At 45.5% G+C, this 14529-nt stretch overlaps 1 protein-coding gene and 1 long non-coding RNA gene across 6 annotated transcripts in view; one reads left to right on the top strand and one right to left on the bottom strand.

The window, feature by feature from the left end:
- The window catches only part of CHD6 (chromodomain helicase DNA binding protein 6), a 241382-nt gene that overhangs the window by 34336 nt on the left and 192517 nt on the right, over window positions 1-14529 (bottom strand). For all 5 annotated transcript variants that reach the window (XM_008274447.4, XM_070051833.1, XM_070051832.1 and 2 more), the window contains 2 exons: window positions 6793-6922; window positions 5144-5204 (listed from right to left, as the gene is read on the bottom strand). In XM_008274447.4, coding sequence (XP_008272669.3) covers window positions 5144-5204; window positions 6793-6922 — 191 coding nt within the window. The remainder of the gene's footprint in view (window positions 1-5143; window positions 5205-6792; window positions 6923-14529) is intronic.
- Window positions 7963-13622, top strand: LOC138844296 (uncharacterized). The gene is made up of 2 exons (XR_011379890.1): window positions 7963-9098; window positions 9484-13622. It is a non-coding gene; the product is annotated as an uncharacterized lncRNA (long non-coding RNA).

Below are 14529 nucleotides of genomic sequence, written 5' to 3'. Positions count from 1 at the left end.
TACAGAAAACCTGGGCTCACCCCACCCAGGCCAGCAGAAGTCACGAGGGGAGCCCAGACCTCTGCTGCATCCAGGTGGTAACAGGGAACCCCACCCATCTCCCTGCTGCAGTGGGAGCCAGGACTTTGATCTCTGATGTGTGATGCTGAGCCCAGCCCCACCCCTGGCACCAGCAAAGGTCATGAAGGGGACTGGACTTTCATCCCTGTTCAGTAGTAATGAGAAACATCCCTTCAGGAGTTAACAGGAGCAGACTGGGAGGTGAGCTTCTGCTCCCTCTGCGCAGAGAAAAGGTGACCCCACACCTTCCTTGTGTGGACTCAAACAGAATACTTAAATGAGACCCAGTCTCACCACATAGTATCTCACAATGTCCAGGTTTCAATCAAAAGTCATGTATCACCAAGAATCAGGAAGACCTCAAACTGAATGAAAAAAGAAAAGCAACAGATGGCACCCTGAAATGACAAGAGATCTCAGAATGATCTGACACAGGAATTTAAAGCAGTCACCAATGAGCAATCCAAGCCTGCCGCCACAAAGGAAAAGGCTGTCAATCTCAGCAAAGAGACAAAGACCCAAAGAGCCAATGGAAACTTTATTTATTTAAGATTTATTTATTTCGGGGCTGGCGCTGTGGTGTAGCGGGTAAAGCCGCTGTGATACTAGCATGCCATATGGGCACTGGTTCGAGTCCTGGATGCTCCACTTCCAATCCAGCTCCCTGCTAATGCACCTGGGAAAAGCAGTAGAAGATGGTCCAAGTGCTTGGGCCCCTGTACCCATGTGAGAGACCCAGAAGGAGCTCCTGGCTTTGGATCAGTCCAGCTCTGGCCACTGAGGTCATCTGGGGAGTGAATCAGCAGATAGAAGATCTCACTCACTGTTTCTCTCTCTTACTCTGTCACTCTGCCTTTCAAATAAATAAATAAATCTTTTTCTTTTTCTGGTTCATTCCCTAGATGGCCGCAATGGTTGGAGCTGTGCCGATCCAAAGCCAGGAGCCAGGAGCCTCTTCCGGGTCTCCCACACGGTTGCAGGGGCCCAAGGGCTTGGGCCATCTTCTATTGCTTTCCCAGGCCACAGAAGAGAGCTGGATCGGAAACGTAGCAGCCAGGATATGAACGGGCACCCATAAGGGATGCCGGCACTGCAGGTGGCAGCCTTACCTGCTACACCACAGCGCTGGCCCCAATAAGTAAATCTTTTAAAAAAAATTTCTTTCAAAGGCAGAGTTCTAGAGAGAGGGAAAGACAGAGATCTTCCATTTACTGGTCACTACCCCAGATGGCTGCCAAAAGGCTAAAACCAGGAGCTGCTCTTTGCAGGTGCATAGCAGGGAGCTGGAAGTGGAGTGGCCATAACTCAAAGCAGTGCCCACACAGGATGCTGCTGCTGCTGCAGGTACAATGCTGTGCCACAATGCTGCCCCCAGTGTGATTTCAGATTTCAAAAATATAATATACAAAAAACAAACAAAACATTCTCAGTGGACAGGTTCAGCAGCAAAATGGAGGAAAAAGAGGTAATAATAAGTAAACTTGAAGATAGAATAATAGAAAGTATCTAATGTGAGAAACAGACTGGAAAAAAACTAAGAGATGTACTTCAGAGGCCTGTGAGACTGTAACAAAAGGTCTGACATGCATTCCATCAGCAGCCCAGAAGGGAAGGAGAAAGGGGCGGGGCAGAAGCCATGCTGGGGGAAACCACGGCTGAAGACGCCCCCGATTTAGCAGAAGACATAAACCTTCAGTTTCAAGAAGATGAGAGAACTGCAAACAAGAAAAAATTCAAAGAAATTCACACACACAAAAAATCACAGTTAAACTTCTGAACATTAAAGACAAAGAAAAAAACAGTCCTGAAAGCAGTGAGCGACAAGAGGCCTTACGCCTAGGGGTACAAACATAGCTTGAATGCCAACAGCCTTCTCATCAGAAACCAATCAGACTAAGAGGAAATAGCAGAACATTTTTTTCCCTGGAGATTTGATTTATTTTATTTTATTTTATTTATTCGAAAGATAATTACAGAGACCATCTGCTGGTTCAGTCCCCAAATGGCCGCACTGGCTGGGGTTGGGTAGGCTGAAGCCAAGAGCTTGGAACCCTGTCCAGGTCACCAAAGTGAATGCAGGGGCCCAAGCACTTGAGCCATCTTCCTCTGTTTTCCCAGTGCATTAGCAGGGAGCTGGGTCAGAAGTAGAGCAGCCGGGGCCGTCACTGTGGCGTAACAGGTGAAGCTGCCGCCTGCATCAGTGCTGGCATCCCATATGGGTGCCAGTTCAAGTCCTGGCTGCTCCACTTCTGATCCAGCTATGGCCTGGGAAAGCAGAAAATGGCCCAAGTCCTTAGGCCCCTGCACCTGCGTGGGAGACCCAGAAAAGCTCCTGGCTCCTGGACAACTGGGGAGTGAACCAGCAGATGGAAGACCTCTTTCTCTCTCTGCCTTTCTTCTCTCTGTGTAACTCTGACTTTCAAATAAATAAATCTTAAAAAAAAAAAAAAAAAGTAGAGCAGCCAAGACTTGAATTGGTGCCCATATGGGATTCTGGCTTAGCAGGCGGCAGCTTAACCCACTAGGCCACAACGCCAGCCCCTATGTGTCAGAATATTTTTTAAGAGCTGAAAGAAAAGAACCATCAACCCAGAATTCTACATTCCATGAGAATACCTGAAGGAATGAAAGAGATATTAACACATTTTCAGATAAAGAAAATCTGAAGAGAACTGTCACCATCAGAACTATCCTCCAGAATGGCTAGTGGGGGACTGGCTTTTTGGTGTGGTGGGTTAATGTACCACCTGCCAAGCCAGCATCCTATGTTGAAGTGTTGGTTTGAGTCCTGGCTGCTCCACTTCTTTTTTTTTTTCTTTAAAGATTTATTTATTTATTTGAAAGGCAAAGTTACACAAAGAGAAAAGGAGAGGCAGAGAGAGAAGTCTTCCATCTGCTGGTTCACTCCCTCGTTGGCCACAATGGCTGGAGTCGAGCAATCCAAAGCCAGGAGCCAGGAGCTTCTTCTGGGTCTCCCACACTGGTACAGAGGCCTAAGGAGTTGGGCAATCCTCTACTGCTTTCCCAGGCCATAGCAGAGAGCTGGATTGGAAGCGGAGCAGCCGGGATACGAACTGGTGCCCATATGGGATGCTAGCACTGCAGGCGGCGGCTTTACCTGCTATGCCACAGCACTGGCCCCTGCTCCACTTCTAATTCAGCTTCCTGCTGGTACACCAAGGAAGGCAGCAGAAGGTACACCAAGGAATGCCACTCATGTGGGACATGCAGATGGAGCTCCTGGCTCTTGGATACAGCACGGCCCAGACCTGGCCATTGCAGCCATCTGGGGAGCGAACCAGTGAAGGAAGATCTTGGGGAGTGAACCAGTGATGGAAGATCTGTATCTCCCTGATGCTCTATGCTCTGCTGCCTTCCAAATAAATAAATAAACCTTTTTTATGGCTTGTGGGGCTTCCCAAACAGAAGGAGAACAATAAAGGAAGCAATCTTGGAATGGCATCAGCAGAATGAACACAGTAAACAAAAACATGGGTAGGTGTGTGTGTGTTGGGGTACAATTGGTTAAGATACCCCTTGGAGTGCTGGTTAGAGTCCCAGCAACTTCTGCTTCCAACTAAATCACCCTGGGAGGTAGCAGATGATAGCTCAAGTACTTGGGCCCTGCTACCCATGTGGGAGACTTCTGGGCTCTTGAATTCTGCCTGGACAAGCCCTGGCAGTTGTGGACATTTGGGGAGTGAAACAGCTGATGGAAGATCTATCTCTGTGTCACTCCGCTTTTCAAGTGAATGAAAATAAATAAAGAAAATCTAAAAAATACAGGCAAATACTGTAGACATTTACAGTTTTCTTTTCTTTTAAGAATTATTTTATTTCTTTGAAAGACAGAGTTACAGAGAGAGGTAGAGCCAGAGAGAGGTCTTCCATTCTGCTGGTTCACTCCCCAAATGACTACAATGGCCAGAGCTGAGCTGATCCAAAGCCAGGAGCCAGGAGCTTCTTCCAGGTCTCCCACATGGGTTCAGGGGCCCAAGGACTTGGCCCATCTGCTACTGCTTTCCCAGGCCATTTAGGAGAGCTGGATCAGAAGAGGAGTGGCCAGGACTTGAACCAGCGCCCATATGGGATGCCGGCACTGCAGGCTGGGGCTTTAACCCACTGCGCTACAGCACTGGCCCCAACATTTTTACAGTTTTCTAAATTATATTTGACAGTTGAAGCACAAATTATAACAATATGTGATATGATTCTAAACCTATGCAGAATAAATATTTTTGACAATTATACTACAAATGGGAAAGGATGAGGTATGGTATTTACACTTAACTTTAACTGGTAAAATCATGCTCTTCAACTTATGGTTATGACCTGATAAGCTCAAAGTTGAAAGTATCCTAATTCAAATTGCACTGAACCTATCTAACTTATTGAACATCACAGTTTAGCAAACAAGTGCACTGTAGAGTATCAACTGTTTACCCTCGTGATAAGAGTGGCTACCAGGAACTGTGGCTTGTGGTTGCTGCTGACCAACACTGCATTGCATACGGCTAGCATGGGAAAAAAACAAAATTCAAAATATGGTTTCTACTGAATGCACACAACATTATGAAGTAAAAAAAAATCATTAAGCCCAACTTTCATAAGCTGAGGACCACAGATAGTAGACTGTGACACATTATGAATCTATAATGAAATACCTAGTACACTAAATGCTACAAAAACCCAATACAGATAAATGAAAATAGTATGTTAAGAAAAAATGTTAATAAAGCCCAGGGAGACAAGAGAAATAAAACAAAATAAGAAAAACAGAAAATAATAAGAAATGTATCAACAATTACATTTGGGCTGATGCAGTGGCATAGCAGGTTAAGCTGCTCCCTGTAGTGCTGGCATCCCATTAAATAAATAAATAATAAAAACTTAAACCTATAGTTACAACAAAATAGCAAGTTTATTAAAATAGAAATGCAACACAGTGTATATGTTCTGTAATAATGCTGAGGAACAGGGAATGCAAGTGCAGCAATGCAGAGCAGTTCCCGAGACCACCACCAAGGTTGGAATTTCCCTCTCGACATGAAAGACGGTGCGACTGACAGCACACCCGACTCACCGTTTGTTTCTGGAGGCCATCTAATTTGTCCTCAGTATTGTCTTCTTTGTCCATGTTGCCTCTGAATAAAAGTTAGGAAATAAACAAAGCATCACATTCCACTCAGTTATTTTGTAACCAGGATGCTGGCAAGAAAACCCAAGTCCCTGGCCTCTACACATCTGAGTCCTTCCCTCCTTTCAGGGAGATCCTGATATGGGAGACACCATCATCAGATAGTGTCATCACTTCTACAGGCAAGGGCCCCACTCCACTGAGAGAGCAATGTGGGCTCCAGCCTCATGATCTCAGGGTGGTAACTGTCCATCTAAGGTTGCCTGAATATGTGGCTCTGATAAAAGAACAGGATTTTAAACCTGTGCAAACCCAGTGTGGCCTGATGTACCCACCCCAGATCTCAGACCTCAGGGTGCCTCTTCCCTAGAATCACTTACACTTGGCAAGAGCTGCCTCTGGGCAGGGGGCTCTGCAGGCACTGCAGAAGGGCATTCTGGCCTCTTTACCCCTTGGATGCTTTGCTGCTGGCTTAGCTGCCTAATGCTTCTCTCCTGTGACCTTAACTATTGCTGATGTCTGTTCTTCATGTTTCCTTTTAAACGTGAATCTGCAATGTTGCTGTTCTTGCTGCTCGGGTCCTGGAGGCGCAGCAGTCTCCTATCCTCATTGCTTAGCCACAGAGGGAGCAGTCACCCCAAAAAATCATGAGCTTTTCATGTCACAGTCAGGTACCTCTCCTTGAATCGATGTTTTCCTTGAATCGGTGAATCTAACATTCGGATCACAAGTTACCTGGGGGTTTGTTAACATCTCCCAGAATGCAGCTTTATTGCCTGTCCACAGGAAATACCTCTGGGGCACAGAATATTATGGCAGCTAAAGTGTTCACCAGGGCTTAAGGACAGATAGAAAATGCATCTTAGCTTTTCCAAGCCTCAGTGGACAGTCAGGGGCTCCTAGCATTGCTACTCACAGCCAGGCCTGGTTACAGTCCCAGGCAAGCAAAGCAGTATTTGCTACTTTAGGGGAAAAGACTGAGTCAAACAGTGAAGAGAGCAATGTCATATCTTCCAACAAAATATATATTTTGGAGAACTACAGTTAATTTAGTTTTCCTGTGACATTAGGCCAACAGTAAATAAAACAACCCAAAGGAATGCTGCTTCCACACTTCTGCACACACCCAAGGACAGAAATGCATGCCACGCCCATCAGGCAGTGGCTCCTAAATCTGCCTTAACTATGGACTGGGCAATCCTGAAATAATCCTGGAATTTCATGTGGGGAGCATCCAGGTCAGGAAGCCTGTACTCATGTGCCTCTGCTTAGTTCTCTGCCAGCTAAGAGCAGTCTGAATTCTTCCTCTAGGATCCTCAACCAGACAGGAGACAAACCTGGTTATAGGATATGTGGGCAGCCTGGGGAAGCCAGGAAGGACAGGAACTGACATTTGGCTCAAAGTGCTTAGAAGTCAAAGCAGAGGCCTAGAGCTAGAAGGGTGTAACCAGAGTACCAATTCTGGAAGGCAGCCGCATGTGACAAGGTTTAAAGGAGACACCAGACACCGAGGCAGACACAGGAAGGCACTGATGTAGGCAAAAGGGGTCAGAGTGGCATGACATCACATGCAGTTGCCCTGTGTGGCATCTCACCTTTCGGGGATGTCTGAGGTGCCATCTGTGACACCCTGTTCTGCAGAAAGGGACTTCTCGTCTGGCATCCCAACTTTCTCCAGAAAGCAGAGTGCTGGGTCTGCTCGCATGGCATTGTACCTCTCATAACCTGACCAGGGAGAAAGAGAAACACAGAAGCCACATCAGAACTCACAAAACGTGCCTCAGACTCCAGACTGTCATTTATTTCCCTTGTTAAGTAAAAGCTAAAACGAAACAAAGGAAACATTTATTTAAGATGAATCAGACCCTGCAAGGCTTCCTGTCAGGGAAAGATCCTGGAGCTACAGCACACTCCTGGCTCGCACTTAGTCCACAAGCCCCTCTCTAAAAATATGAAGAGAAACAGTAAATCTATCTTGTCTTGAGGAAACTTCCTAAATCCAGGCTGCCCTTGAGGGGCCACAGGCACCTACTGCGCCTGAGAGCTGTCGACAGCATCGGAGGTTTTGCGCAGAGGCTTGCTTTCTTCCTTTTCCTTTATTTTCTCTCTAAAGCCTCAACCAAATACTCGGTGATTCTAATGGGGCTGGCTTGGAGACAGAACCATGGCTACTTCCTCTCCCTGAGGCAGGGCTATGTCTACAGTAGGCTAAAGCTGTGTGTTTCTTAACAAAGAATATCACTGCAGCATCCCAGCTCACAGCTGACCAAGGCATGGAGGCGAGGCAGACAGGGCTTCCTAGTACAGATCCCTGAAAAGTGAACATTAGATAGCCCGGCTTTCTGCAAAGAGCTGAGCATCACATCTCCACCAGCTGCAGGGTACCTGGGAATTCCACTGTCCCCTGGTGGTTATGCCATGGTGGGGGAGGGGGCGGTAAGCCCAGACAAGGGTAGTCAGGTGTGCCCAATAGTACCCAGATGAAGAGAGGCCTAAGCCTTTGGTCATGGAAAGTCTGATGGGCAGCAACCATGAGAGGCAGCATCTGCACTGGACTGCGCAAGGCACTAAGGATGGGCCCATGAGGCATCTGTCCTACCTCCTCCATAACCAATCTGACTAAATAGGTCTGGCCCTATCCAGGGTCTACAAAGATGACGCAGGTCCAGTTCTTCCACACTGAGCACTGAGTACAGGGGCTGTCTTCCCCCCCACCTTTATAGCACATCTTCTGAAGTCACCCTGTACCACAAAGAGGCACCTCATGTGGGGAGCCATTGCACGGCGCCCTAAAGATGGCGCCGGCTCCTTTCCCCCGGAAGGACTGGCGAGAAACAAACATCTCCTAATAAGGAGATGTCTGAGCTCCCTTCCGGCTTCCGCATTGCTGTACCAATCAATGCTTGCCACTTGGCTGCTTTTGATTGGTGTGCTGATGGCTATAAGAGGGATGGGAGAGGGAAGGAGGCGGAAGAAGAAGCTTGTTCAAGGTTCCTGAATAAACTGCTTGAAGAAGAGTTCGGGTCGTGTCTTCCTTGCTGGTCGAGGGACGCGACAACTGGTGGCCCGTACGGGGAACCATCTCAAACGCGAACTCAGAACTTCCTGCAGTCAGGGCAGCGCTGGTAAGTCCCCCAGGAAAATAAGGTGGGGATCCGCGATAAGAGCGGGAAGTCCTGCGACAATAGCGGGAGGATAGCTCTGCGATTAAAGCAGAGGAAGTTCTGTGACAAAAGCAGAAGGAGCTCTGACCCGTGGCCAGGGAAAGAGTACAATATTTGACGGTGGGTAATTCACAGTCCCATCCAATTTTTCTGGCGCTGAATGCGCTGCTTTGAGAAAACGGTTTGAAACTTAAGCCTAGTACATTGCATAGGTTTTTACGTAACTGCGATACCATTGCACCCTGGTATGGGGTTTCGGGAAGCCTTACTATCCCTTCATGGGACAAACTAGGCAGGGATTTGGATTTTGCATTTGAACAGGGTAATCTTGAAGGGGGAGTGAGACCAATATGGAAGTTAGTGCGAGCATGCCTCGAGGATGAGCAGTGTAGTGAAACTATTCTGAGCAGTCAAGCTGCCTTGGAGGAGCTTCAGGAAGAGCGCTCCGAGAGAGCTGCCAGTGAAAAAGGGAAAACTTTGAAGGAGAGTCAGAAAAGAACTAGGAAAAAACTGTACCCCGATCTTTCCGAGTTGCACAGCCCCTCCTTAGTAAGTAGTACTAGTGCAGAAAGTAGCTCAGAAAGCAGCAGTGAGTCTGAAGAGTGTGGTGATAACAAAGAGTCTGGTATAAAGCAAGTACGGGAATTGAATCGGCAAATGAGGATTTCCAAAAATTACAGCCGCTGAGCCATTACCAGGTGCTCCAAATATATTTACGGATGGGTCAAAAACAGGCTGTGGCCGGCGCCGTGGCTCACTAGGCTAATCCTCCGCCTAGCGGCGCCGGCACACCGGGTTCTAGTCCCAGTCAGGGCACTGGATTCTGTCCCGGTTGCCCCTCTTCCAGGCCAGCTCTCTGCTGTGGCCAGGGAGTGCAGTGGAGGATGGCCCAGGTGCTTGGGCCCTGCACCCCATGGGAGACCAGGAAAAGCACCTGGCTCCTGGCTCCTGCCATCGGATCAGCGCGGTGCACCGGCCGCAGCGCGCCGGCCGCGGCGGCCATTGGAGGGTGAACCAACGGCAAAGGAAGACCTTTCTCTCTGTCTCTCTCTCTCTCACTGTCCACTCTGCCTGTCAAAAAATAAAAAAAATAAAAAAAAAAATAAAAAAAAAAAAAACCAGGCTGTGGGGTTTATATGGTAGAGGCTAATGACCCGGTATTTCATCAGTTTCAGCCAGGCTCACCTCAAGTTGTGGAATTAAAAATAGTTATTGAAGTCCTTAAGCAGTGCTCTTTTGCCTTTAACTTGTTGTCAGATTCCTTATATGTGGTGAACGCATTAAAGATATTGGAAACCGCAGGACTGATTAAACCTTCTAGCCCAATTGTATCCCTAATGTCAGGTGATTGCTCATTGTCTGGATGCATGGGCCGCCTGGGGGAGACCCCAGGTGCTAAAAACTGATAATGGCCTGGCCTATACATCTCAAACCTTTACCACCTTTTGCCAAAAAATGGAGGTTCAACTTGTCCATGGATTGCCGTACAATCCTCAGGGCCAGGGCATAATTGAGCGAGCACACCGCACACTGAAAGAATATCTTTTAAAACAAAAAGGGAGATGCAACAGGCCAGGAGAAAGAGAAAGGAAAAATTCCACAGGTATCTTGACCTAGAGAAAAGTCTTAATTCGATAACCCTTTCCAACTTGATGGGTTTTTCTCTTTACAGTTAATAAAAACTTAAGCAATGGGCTCATACGCTAATAATCAATTCTTTTCTGTGCTGCTGTAGCTAACTTATCTAATGAGAGTTTTCATGTGTCTTGAAGGTTTCACAATTTTCTATTGCCAGTATGAGTCTTGATTGGAAAAACTGCATCATGAAGCTGTTTACGTTATATCTTTAATGTTTGAGTGAGTACCTAACTCTGATTAGATCTAGTCCACAGCCTTGGTTAAACGTACTAATTTTTGACTAAAATGGTTTGACTCTCTGATAGTTTAAATTCTAAACCGAGTCTTTCAACTTTGGGGCTTCCAGTTGGATCCCTGGAACTCTCAAAGGATGGGACTCTAAATTTGTTAAAGTAACAGCTGTTTGAGTCAATTCAAATTATACAAAGTGTATTAAAATGTAGTAAATGAGGTCAAATCTATGTTGTATTCATGTTTTTGCTTTTCAGCTAGAGTAGTCTTATAAAAATGAGAGTAAATTCTGTGTATACAAGCCTTTATGTTGTTAACTCAAGTAAGCCAATACAGATTGGTTCAGAAAATCGGGTTAATGCAAACGCCCTTTGGTTCACTTGCTCAGTTTTACATTTACATGTCTTTGATATGCTTTAAACTTGTTTCTCTTAAGGATGAAGATCTTTTCAAAGTTGTAAATATGCACTAGTGACTGTTGCTGCCCAAGTGGTGTTATCCTTATGTTACTTAAAAGCATGGAAATGTAATTTTGACTTTTAATTCAGATAATGGTGTGGTATTCATTAATAGCTCAGTGTTTTAAGTTATCCAGGCGTCGGTGCTAAGTAAAATATGGAAAATGTATTATGTGTACTTTTAACATCTTAAATTTGATAAGACTTTTAAGTTTGCCAGCATGTATTCTCATAGGTTGTCCATACATGATAATTCAAGACTGTAAAAGTAACTACAGGTATAAAGTTTCAGAAGGTGTGAGCAAGTCATGAAAAGTTGTAAAAAGTTTACGATTTTAAAACATTGTTTACAGAGTTTTCTATAAGTTAAATGTTAATGCCAAAATTACACTAACCTAAAGTTGAAGTCTGATCTTCTGTTATAACAATGGGATTTTTTAAAATGTGTACTAATGTTAGTAATTATCTGGAAATGGTCTCAATTGTAAATCTTAAAATCTGTTGTTGCAAAAACTGTAACGTCTCTTTTTAACAGTGTCTGCTTAATCAGTTACTCTGCCATTTCTAAAGTTAGGTCGTGTAAGCTCTTTTTAACTCTGTTAAATAGTTCTGAGTTATGTGATAATTTCATGTGCTAACTCTTATATTCAAGGTTTTTGTATTTCTGGTTTACCTAAAAATTCATGTTCTGCCAAGTAAATGTGTACTCTACTGTCTGTTAAGTTATGATTGATAAAAAGTATTAAGTCTTAAAAAGTTATGTTAAATATTATTATGATCAGATGTGGTCTAAAAGTGTTAAAATCGCCCTGACTAAATGTTAAGGAATTCTATTTTGACCAGATACTCTAAGTTCTCTTGGCACCTTTAACAGACTTTCTGAAAATCAAAGTTCTAAATTCTCTGGACTTTTGGTATCTCCAGAGGGCCCCTGGAGATGTCAAAAGATATATCTCTCATCTTGCAGAGATAATAACCAATCGGGTTGTTTAGATTAAAAGTGGTGCCAAGATGTGAAATGATGCTAAACTTCAGTTATAAACGTGTTTCTTTCTAGCTGCTCCAGTCTCTGGCTCAGAAGCCAGATCCTTTAAAGAGGGACTGACAAAGTCTAAGAAGCATCCCGTGGTCATGATTTGCATCACCTCAATGTCCAAACCTTAAGCTTTGGCAGATGGATGTTACCCATTTTTCTGAATTTGGTAAACTAAAATACATACATGTCTCTTTAGATACATGTTCAGGTTTTGTTTTTGCCACCCCGCAATGCGGCGAGGCTGCCAAACATCTCTCATTGCCTTCAGGCCTTTGCTGTTCTAGGAACCCCTATACAGATAAAAACTGATAATGGCCCAGCGTATACTTCCAACTCTTTTAAGCACTTCTGTACTAACTTCCACATCTCTCATCACCGGGATTCCTTATAATCCCCAGGGACAAGGTATTGTGGAACGAGCACATGCCACATTAAAAATTATTTATAAAAAATAAAAAAGGGGGAATACGGGACCATGGCATATTCCCCACAAAAATGGCTATCACATGCTCTTTTCATTTTAAATTTTCTAATACTGGATAATCAAGGGAAATCTGCAGCTGATCGTCACTTGCATCCTGAAACCAAAAGACAAGTCTATGTGAAGTGGAAAGACCCTCTAACTGCTCAATGGTATGGACCTGACCCTGTTTTAATATGGGGACGTGGACATGTTTCTATATTCTCGATGGTTACCTGAGCGACTGGTGCGGCAAACAATGTCACAAAGCAGCCCCTCGATCTTCATTATGATAACATTGCTGATTGGGATCGTTACTGCAGCCGTTATAACTGCCATTTCCATTGCAGCTGTGGGCGCTACAACAGCTGCTATAGTGCTCACAGGGACAGTTCAAACTGCTAATACCCTGAATAATTTGACGGCCTCCGTGGCTGCTGCTTTGGATACTCAGACATCCTTAAATGTACATATAAAGGGAGGCTTGATGATTGTTAATCAGCGTGTGGATTTGGTACAGGAGCAGGTGGATACTCTCTGGCAGCTTGCTCAGCTAGGATGTGAGTGGAAATTTTCAGGGTTGTGTGTGACCTCTGTTCAGTACGATAACATGACTCAGGTAGCAAATTACTCTAAACAGTTGTCTCAGATGCTCTTGCAGAATTGGTCCGCAGAATTTGACTACACCTTGAAGCAACTGCGCCTTGCCGTGGTCACCATCAACTCCACACGTGTGGATGTCTCCTTCGCATCTGGATTGTCATCCTGGATCCGCACAGCCGTCTCCAACCTGAAGGAGTGGGCGGGACTTGGAGCTTTGACGGGGTTGCTGTTACTTGTTGTGTTATTTTGCCTGTGGTGTTTGTGCAGGATGAGGACAGCTCATTGGCGGGAATTGGCCATGATAGCTCAAGCCTTTTATGCCCTTGAGGCTGGACAATCGCCGCAAGCATGGCTGGCCTTCCTTGAATGCTAGGCATGGGTGCAGGGTGCGAGGCAAAGCACTGCAGAGAGAACGAGCCATTACGTTCTCTGGAAGGCAAGTCTGTCTGCATGTGGGTTGGCATCCCAGATCCCACCCCCGCGAAAAGGATGCTGTTCCAGGTGGATGCCTGGCAGTGGGGGACAGACCCCTACCTTCTCCTGTAATCCTTAGATGCCTGGTTCTAAAACAAAAAGGGGGAACTGTGGGGAGCCATTGCACGGCGCCCTAAAGATGGCGCCGGCTCCTTTCCCCCGGAAGGACTGGCGAGAAACAAACATCTCCTAATAAGGAGATGTCTGAGCTCCCTTCCGGCTTCCGCATTGCTGTACCAATCAATGCTTGCCACTTGGCTGCTTTTGATTGGTGTGCTGATGGCTATAAGAGGGATGGGAGAGGGAAGGAGGCGGAAGAAGAAGCTTGTTCAAGGTTCCTGAATAAACTGCTTGAAGAAGAGTTCGGGTCGTGTCTTCCTTGCTGGTCGAGGGACGCGACAACCTCAGGCACTGGACATATCACCTTCTTGCCATCCACTCCTCGGCCCTAACGTTCAACACCAAGCTACCTCAGCTGGTGGCCTGGGGGACACTGGAAGACGGGTACTACATCATCTTAAGGTCTCACAGGTGTGCTTCTCAGGAAACACAAATTAACTTCTCCTCCTACCTCATAACCACTTCAGAGAGTAGAGTTTCACATCTGGAAATGACCTCACACATCACCTAGATGGACTCTGCAGTATCTGATATGAGACTAAGTGATCAAATGATCAATCCCATTACCCTGACCTTCACTGGGAGGTGAAGTACCAACACTGAGATTAAGTGATCAAATGATCAATCCCATTACCCTGACCTTCACTGGGAGGCAAAGTACCAACATTGTGTTTTCTAGGAGACAAAGCGTCGTGGGCCCCTTAGACTGAGACTATCATTCACCTGAGGTCAGACCTGGCCCAGCGTCACATATTTAGTAAGTAGCAAAGTTGACAGCTAATGCAGGTGTATACCTTGTATACCTAATTCTTTCCACTCTAAACCTTGCTCCTCAGTTTAAATTTTACATGATTCACCTGGTAGGTAGAGTATGTATCAGGCATACTATGGGTGACTATCATTTGACACTTTCATTATTATCTCAACACAGCTGGCAGTTGGCTGACAGCAAGTACAGGGGCTTAACAGCCTGCAGTGAGGAAATGGGCAAGTGCTCCAGCTTTCCATGCCATTCACAAACTTCTCTCAGACCCCTTTAGTCTCTTGGTTACGACTTAAAAGATTGTATGCCATCTTCTATGCTTCCATTTTTACACCAGTGGAGCAAAAGATACAGCCTAGGAATATGTAGGTTATTTAGAATGATC

The sequence above is a fragment of the Oryctolagus cuniculus genome, chromosome 11, assembly GCF_964237555.1.
Source record: "Oryctolagus cuniculus chromosome 11, mOryCun1.1, whole genome shotgun sequence".
In the NCBI taxonomy this organism is placed as follows: domain Eukaryota; kingdom Metazoa; phylum Chordata; class Mammalia; order Lagomorpha; family Leporidae; genus Oryctolagus; species Oryctolagus cuniculus.
Note: the sequence above shows the minus strand (reverse complement) of the source record. Positions and strands in the feature narration are given on the sequence as shown.